The 8,405-nt window shown below is 37.0% G+C and overlaps 1 protein-coding gene and 1 non-coding gene across 2 annotated transcripts; one reads left to right on the forward strand and one right to left on the reverse strand.

Moving 5' to 3' along the window:
- Positions 1-1,692: 1,692 nt before the first annotated feature.
- Positions 1,693-8,405, forward strand: LOC148677595 (uncharacterized). Its single transcript, XM_088598428.1, has 9 exons — positions 1,693-1,943; positions 2,032-2,073; positions 2,571-2,615; positions 2,947-3,057; positions 4,190-4,276; positions 4,812-4,880; positions 5,162-5,194; positions 5,350-5,388; positions 7,147-8,405. The coding sequence occupies exons 1-9, from the start codon at positions 1,893-1,895 to the stop codon at positions 7,654-7,656; spliced, it is 987 nt and encodes a 328-aa protein (XP_088454554.1). The 5' UTR covers positions 1,693-1,892; the 3' UTR covers positions 7,657-8,405.
- On the reverse strand, positions 5,889-5,961 carry trnar-ccu (transfer RNA arginine (anticodon CCU)). The gene has a single exon. It is a non-coding gene; the product is annotated as a tRNA-Arg (tRNA).

An 8,405-nucleotide genomic window follows, 5' to 3' on the forward strand; every position in this document is an offset into this window, starting at 1 on the left:
CTTTCACCAAGAAACATTTAAAGTCACTATACAATACAAAAAAACAAAAACTATAAACATAAGAAAATACATCCCTGCAAAATATATCAGAATATCTACAGGATGAATGACAGACATTAACCTAGAGAAGGTGGCTCACAGGGCCTGAGCACAGTAAGAGAATGGTGGTAAGGAGATACACAGTGAAAACAGTCTGTATTGTTACATGCACCCCCACTACAACACAAAACTTTGCAATGAAGGCCTTTATGTCCCAAACACACTTCTTCACCCCCATGTGACAATGTGAACCCATTCAATCTAAACTATCTAGTCACTACAAAGTCACCACAAGTGTGCCTAATTACAAAATTGTAACAGAGGCCTGTAACAGCCTCTACTGGCTGGTTGGCTCAAATGTCTGTCTTTTCCTGACCTGAACAGCCACCAAGCACCAGCACCAGCACCAGCTAAACAATGTTGTAAGGAGAGATTTGAATATTATTAGCAAAAATACCCTGTCTTTATGGAGGAGTATTCCATAGCATGGGGTGCCTAATAGGAGAAAACACCATCACCCACAGTTTGCAATTTTATTTAGGAAATAAGAAAGATACCAGCCTTAGAAAGCTGGGGAGTGGAGTGAGCAGTGTGTGAGATCAGAAATATAAGGGGCAGAGACACCATTCATGGCCTTAAAGGATTCATATACCTATCAATACAGTATCAAGAACATTTATTGGCAAGGTTCTGAAATTATTCCAGATCATTTGACCGTTTTCTAAAAAGTTGCATTCTGTGACGTTTCATTTAGAGTATTTTGTCAACTTTTCTTCTGTTCTCTAGCTTTGTTTTATGTTTAAATGAAGGTTAAGCTGTCTGAGTTTGAATTACAGATGGGACCTATCAACAATTCAATGAATACAGCAGACCTCCACGTGAAAGCATTTAAAAATTGTAAAAAATGTCACGATGACATTAATTGGCTTCTCTTTGATTGATTTACAGATTAACACATGTTCCGTTGAATAAAGAGAAATAAAATAAAAGGCATAACTCCCTTGAAGTACAGACCTGAAAAATATATGTATACTGTACCATAAAGCACTGTCTGGTTCCACATGAATATCCACCGAGCTAGACAGTTGAATGATTTCAACTAAGCATGCTTTCCACAAAGGATTAAGCACTTGAGACTGGTGTCTGAGCTTTTTTAAAATCATGACGTTTGCTAGGAACACTGAAGACAAGTAGCAGAGAGAAAATAACTAAACTCTCAGGACTTAATGTTTAATGTAAAAAAATGAACAATAATCTTTGCCCTTACATTGTCAATAGATCAGAAAAATTTGTTATTTTGCACATCATGTTTCTTTGACATTTCTGGAATCCAGACAATATCCTTACAAACCTTTCTGAAAGGATCTTGTGAATGGTTAAGAAAAGCAAATACTTTCAATTTCCCTTACAATGAAATACAATTATATTTCAGGATTATTTGGGTTAATATGATGAACACTGTAGTTTGAAAGACTTGACATAATGACATGTTATAAAACGTGATGACACACATACTGTATGTGTCTGGAGGAAGGTATAATGATATGTGCTAAAGAAAACCTGCAAATGAAACGTTGTAAAATTTAGACTTAATACATATCCCTTTACTTTGACCTGATTGGCTCCTTTTAAAAGAGAACATAGTTTAAATTCTCACAGACAAAGTGAAAACTTTAATGATAACAGATATTACAATACTGCGCTCTGTATTACACAGTAGTGCTGCATGTACCAGGAAAGCTAACAAGGAAAAATACAGTGGAATTATTTTTTAATGAGTCAATTTTAATTTGTGAAAATATTCTACATTTTGACACTAACAAAGCTCTTCGCTTCACACATCCATTTACAATATGAAAGCTCTGATTTTCATGCTCTGCCTTGTGATGAGTTCAGGAAGACCTGTAAGTATCTGCTCAGCTTTCTGATAAAAGAAATCTTTCCTTTTTTACACAAAAAGACAAGAATACCAAATTGTTTTTCATTTAACAGGTGATTCACAATGGAAGAGTTATAGGAAGCATCAGTGCTGAGGTACAGTTCAGATATCTTCATTAATTCTCAGTTGATGTGTTGCAGAATTACTTGCCATTTCAAAGAAATAATGAAAAAAAAGTAATAAAATTTGTTTTTTTTTTCTATAAAACACTGGGAAAGGGTGGTACTGTATATTTGGTATCATAGGACACGTGTATCTACAGTAGGTCCTTATGGAAAAAGAATCTGACCAGTGTTGACTCAGGAAAAACCGGATGCCTATGAAATTTCAAATGACTAATGGTCATGTTGAAGGCCTGTTTTGTCTTCATTGTTTAAAAGGCATCAACAGCAGTCTTTATGAATGTTTTCCACATCTGATTAATTCGTTTTAGTAAGTCTTGATTTACATACAGTAACTTACATGTACTGTATGTTCTGCACCAAAATCTTTTTGGAAAAAAATGGTATTTTTATATTTTTAAATGTGCTCAGTTCAAGAAACTGGATTCTTGTATTCAAAACTTTTCACATTATCTTCATTATTATTTCAGATGATGCTTCGACAAGGCTATGGTAATGTTATGAATACACCCCAGGTAACTCAGTTTTTTCATGCTAAATGTTATTTTTGTTGTCTTTTTAGAACTTGTTGTCAGAACTTTATGGCATGCTTTTGTATAAATGATAAACACTGAAATATATTTGTGGATTAAGGAATTGTTTTTACCTTATATAAGGGATACGTGTCTACCTATCAATTATTTTTAAAAAACATCCCTTTAGTTCTCATTTCAAAGCTTACAACAGAGGAAACATCAGCTGCAGCTGAATGAGACAGATGGATAGACAGCATGAAGGACAGCAAGGGAGTGAAAAAAATAAAGATCTTTTTTCCCCGTATTTCCTGGTTTATTTTTTGGGATTTAGATCCAGGCAGGGAATGTTAAACCTTTCGACACGACTGCTGGCTTCCCCTCAGTTCTTCCGATGCAAGTCGAGGGTCAGATGCCCCAGCCGCCTCTCACACCACAACAGCAAGTGAGTCCATATCCAAAAAGTTGTGAATTTAATTTCTCTCTTTGTCCTGTGCTTTCTAATGCAGGTTTTATGAATTTCATTTCATGTTTGTTTTTGTTTTTTTCAATTGGGGTGTGGGATGTTAAGTGCCATCCCACCTCTTATAACCGAAAATGAAAGAAAATGAGATTTAGAAAATCTACAGTACCTGTGTATGAGTCACAGTTAAAAGAATCGTGGGACTTTTCAAGAAAGGAAAAGCAGGACAATATAGATTGTATAAATTACTTTAGAGCTTAGATTTCAGGATGACCCTAGTCCTATTGTCAGTTTCAAATAAGCATTAACGTCTATAATCCGTGCCTAAAATGAATGCCTAGAAAGAACTGGCATTCTTTCACCTCCCTAATCACCTACTCCATCCATCAGAAATATCCATAAGACAGGATCCTGAGTGGCTTAACCAGTAAAAGGGAGAGCAGGTTGGGCTCGCTCTCGAATTCTTGAGTCAAGACGTCTTGAGTTAGAGTGTGGGTCCCGTCAATCGCCGATTATACAGGATTCCCCGAGTGGTGGAGCTCAGAGGTGGGGTTGGGAGAAGTCTGCCTGTGGTCTCCTGGACTCTATGATTGGCCTCTCTTGGACTCTGTGATTTACCGTGTGTCTGCAGACTGGCACTGATGTCAGTGAGAGAGGCGTGTCTCTTCCTGGCTGCTGCTGAAGTGTTCGTCCCGTTTCCAGTGAATGACTCAGTGGACGAGTGGATTGCATATGTGTTTTTCTGCAATTCCTTCTCGTTGTCCCTGTGGGGGGCATAATAATTAAGTGGGAATCAAAACTTTAAAAAGTGCTTAAGATGCGCATGAAAATCTCATCTGCAATCCACACATGAATAAAAAAAAATATTGGTCATTATTCAGAGGTAATACCCTGATTTTCTGGACTGTGCTTCTTTGATTCTGTTAAGCAGACAAGAAAGAACTAAGAGTAAGTCAATATTGATAATAAGAGCAGTTAAAATGAATACTTATTTTTTAGGTTTTGAGAAAACACAATTTCAAAAACCCTTGGTCTTGCTTTGTCTTAAACATTTTTTAGCTCACTAGTAGAAGTAAACACTACTAAGAGAAAATATCTTTGGTCTGCATTTCAGGTTATGAATATGGATCCCATGTATGGAAATTTCCAATTGATATCATTTATGCCTCAGGTTCCAATAGTGTCAGATCAACAGACTCAGGTAATATGAACATAATTAATCCTTTAATTAACTTAGAATTCTTAATATTTTATTCTTCTGTCCCTTCTTATATGTTCTCATTGTCTGATAGCTATACTTCACAGTTGATATACAGTAGATCAACTTTAACATACATCTTATTTATTAAATTCAATAAACACATTGAATAATTCAACTCATCAGTACATCTGCTTCTACTGTAGTTACTTTTCATAGCCATGTAGTCCTTATGTTACAAAATGTAATTATGGTATGGCAATTCATCAACTTTCAAATGTATTGATGATTTTTAATGATCTTTCCTACCGTAACTGATTGCTGAAAATAGACAATGATTAATTCCTACTTTTAAAATTAAATTTCTATGATTTCATATTTTAGATTTAATACTGTACTGCATATAGACATGTAATCATAACGTATACAAATGCCTCTGAAAAGTAGTTTATTAAATAATGAACTGGTGAGAAAAACTAAAAAAAAAAAATTCTACATCAAACTATAGTATAACCACATCTTTCTTCCATTGTATCAGGGTGGATTCACATACCTTCCAGCGATACAACTTATAAGTCCTCTCTCCAACACTGATGTTCAGCCACCAGTAAGTTTTGCTCTCATTATTCTGTGTATCATGGTCATCTTAAGGTCTTTTCCATTATTATTGTATTATAGAACAGAAAATATTTTTGTTCTATTCTATTCTAAAACTTATCCTAGAGTATCGAATAGCAATTAACTTTTCATCTTTAATTGAGAAACAGCACATTTGCCTCTTCAATACAAAAGCACTAGCACTAATATGGTTATGATGTATAAAGAATTTCTGCTTGATTTGTTATTGCTGTTCTTTTCTTGAAAATGAAATAATATTTTTCTTTCCAGATGTACACAATCATGATTCAGCAGGCACAAACAGTAAGTGTTTTTCATTTGAGGAGTCATATTATAAACAATATTGCTATTTTGTAATTGTTTGCTCCAAAAATATTCACAAACTTCAATGTAAGTCTGGAAGTAATTTCAATACTTATAATAAACTGACCAGTTCTTTGATAATCTGTCTTTTCCAGGCTGGGTCAGCAAGTTCTGAAGAACCCCAGCTTCAACCAGTAAGTAAAATGAATTAAAACTGTAGCTTATTTTTGCACAATTTCAAGTACTGATGTACAGAACTTCATTTTCATTAAAAATGGTAAAATCAAAGAAGGGAACCATTAATTGAATTATTTTGAATTATATTATTAACCTGTGCAATTACTTATAAATGTATTCTTTATTTTTTCTCTCATCTGCAGTCTTGCCATTTAGAATTTTAGAGTATGAGGTTTTAGCACTGTACTAATATTACCTTTACTATTAGAATAAAATAATTTTCCTATTTCACCTCCTGAGGGTTACATTTACTGTAAGCTGTGTGTTAGGGAAAGTAGTCTTTCTATTTTAATTACATTTACTGACATTTTGGGTACAGCAAACACTGTATTTACTTTTTTCCATACTTTATTTGCACATTATTGTTTATAAGAAACAAAAGAAAAGCTGGAAAGAGGTGTGTTTATTAACACACACAGTCAAGTTGTTCACTCATCACAGAGCTCTTAAAACAAGACACCCCAGATGGGACTCGAACCCACAATCCCTGGCTTAGGAGGCCAGTGCCTTATCCATTAGGCCACTGGGGCTCACACTGGAAAAGAGATGTAACTCACTCATCCCTTATAGCTTTGTTTGTTTGCTAGTAGCTAGTAGCTGTAGCTAGTACCTAACATAGTAACTAAGCTAGTAGCTACAGTAGCAGCCAAGGGCTGGGTTATCCAGCTGTTTCTTGGGGAAAAAAAACAGGGTACCGACTTCAACAACATTGCTGGATAGCTTGTTCCATAACATTGTACCAAGCATTCTAAGTGATATCTCACTACTGCCTTGTACAAATGTAACATAAACCCCTTGATTAAATATTTGACAGTTTTAACTACATTTCCCAGCATTCTCTTCAGGTTTTTATTGCTTCCCCTATCGTGTCGATTAGAAAGTGTAACTGACGTGTCCATGTCAAGCTCATCGTTTCCTGTTTTATATCTATAAGTCTTCAACTCTTTACACGTCACTGCCAGGTCTTTGTTTAGTTTTACACCGTTTTTTTATTTAATGAAAGATTCGAATGAAGGGTGTATCAACTTGATTCACTTCAAGGCCCAGATGAAATTTTAAAAAATCAGCCACCCACCAAATGCAATTTACACACGCAGTACTTGATGATAGTATAATGCACGAAGGCATGATGGTGGCCAGATGTTTTTTTCTACCTAGTGGAATCCAAACATTGAATTATACAGTAGGTTTGCTATTTATAATTAGCAGATGAGTAGAATTTGGGTTTAATCAGATTCCTTAGCTTTACAGATTAAAACAATTTGGCAAAACTGTCAGGCTTAATAGCCAAGCTGCAGTTCCTTCAGCAAATCACCCATAATGGCTACATGGACATACAGTTTCCATTGTTTTCGGCATACTGCACTACTTGGACATAATGCATTGCATACACCCTGGACACATCGCAGCTCAATTTATTTTGAGCTCTGTCTGAGTTTATTTTATTTAATTTCTATTGCACTACTGTGTATTAACATAATATGTATGGAACCTTATTCTGTAACTATTTAGTGATTTTTACCGTCCCCCGGTGAGCTCGCAGAAAAGACATTTCATTGCCAGCAACTACTGCTGCACGCTGTATTGTAGTGCATTTGATAAATAAACTTTGATTGATTGATTGATTGATTGATTGATTGATTGATTGATTGATTGATTAAAAACCCAACAACATCCACGTAAAATTAACATGTTTCTCCATCCCTACACTTTAGATTGTATACAGCGGAATTTTAATCCCAGTAATTACTGGAGGAATTAACAGGGGCATCACAAAGAACGAGGGCGGCGGAGCAACGGAGGAAGACATCCCTACTCCTAGGGGTATTTTGCCAACCCCAGAAAACCGTGAGCCTACGGACGGTAGAGGGGACCAAGGCACAGATCCTGCCCACCAGGGGAGTAGCCCAACCACTGCAATGCCTGAACTCCCGGGGGGAACCGGCGCAGTCCCTGAAAGTCCTCACCCGTCGGCTAAGAGAAGAAAGCCAGCCGGCGTCCACAGGGGCGGTGGCGCGGGCGAGGTGACTCCGTGCGAAGCAACACCGGCGACCTTAAGGAAGACGCCGTCGACGAGACCGGGCGACGGGGCCGTGTTTGTGGAGCCGACAGCGACAGCGACAGCCGAAACCCTTCCTCGGGGCTTCTCGCGTTTGTCTCCGACCACGGCGGCCGCAGTGACCGCTCAGGGAGCCGCAGGGATACCCCGAGGCGACGTCGTCTAAAATCTAAACCCCGTGTCTGTGCCCACTAGCAGGTGGCAACTCAACATTTAGAGTCGCGGGGTTTAGGCAAAGCATGTTGGGTTAAGACCCATTCCCATGATTTTCGGCCAGGCATCCTCAGAAACTGTTCAGCTATCTCTCGGTCGCAAAAGGGAAACAGTTCATCCCCACTTCAAGCAGTGAATAAAATCATTACCCTCACTGAGGATCTGTTCTGACCCCCGGTTTCCCTTTCAATAATTATTTTGAAGTAGTTGTATTGTTACATATTTCACTTACTTTACACGTGTTTTTTTTTTACTTTTTTTTGTGATGCACTTTATTTTTCGCCGATAAATTTTCTCAGATTTTATCGAGCACGGCACCATTATTGTGTACAATATCATAACAGGAACATTTTAGAATTGCAGGTCATTCTTGTTACGAAAAGTGTCATTCAGAGCCTGCATGCTGATGCATTATTTGTTCATGATTCTTAAATCCCCTTTTTATAGTCTGAATACCGTGTTGTATTATTGTTTTGGCAACTCTGATGTGAACACGATTGATGAGAGTGAGCATTTCATGTTTTTTGTTCTTTTTACCTTTCTCAGGACAATTTGTCTTTTGTTCTGATGTTCATGTGCTGGATCATGTGAGCAGCTTCTGGGCTTTGAAGGTGTCTGTCATTGTATTGAGGGGTCAGTGCAAAAGCATTGCAATGTACAATGGAGCATTTTTTAATAAATAATTTTCTGATTTCAAATGCA

This window comes from Lepisosteus platostomus, chromosome 1 (genome assembly GCF_059453375.1).
Source record: "Lepisosteus platostomus isolate fLepPlt1 chromosome 1, fLepPlt1.hap1, whole genome shotgun sequence".
Taxonomy (NCBI): Eukaryota; Metazoa; Chordata; class Actinopteri; order Semionotiformes; family Lepisosteidae; genus Lepisosteus; species Lepisosteus platostomus.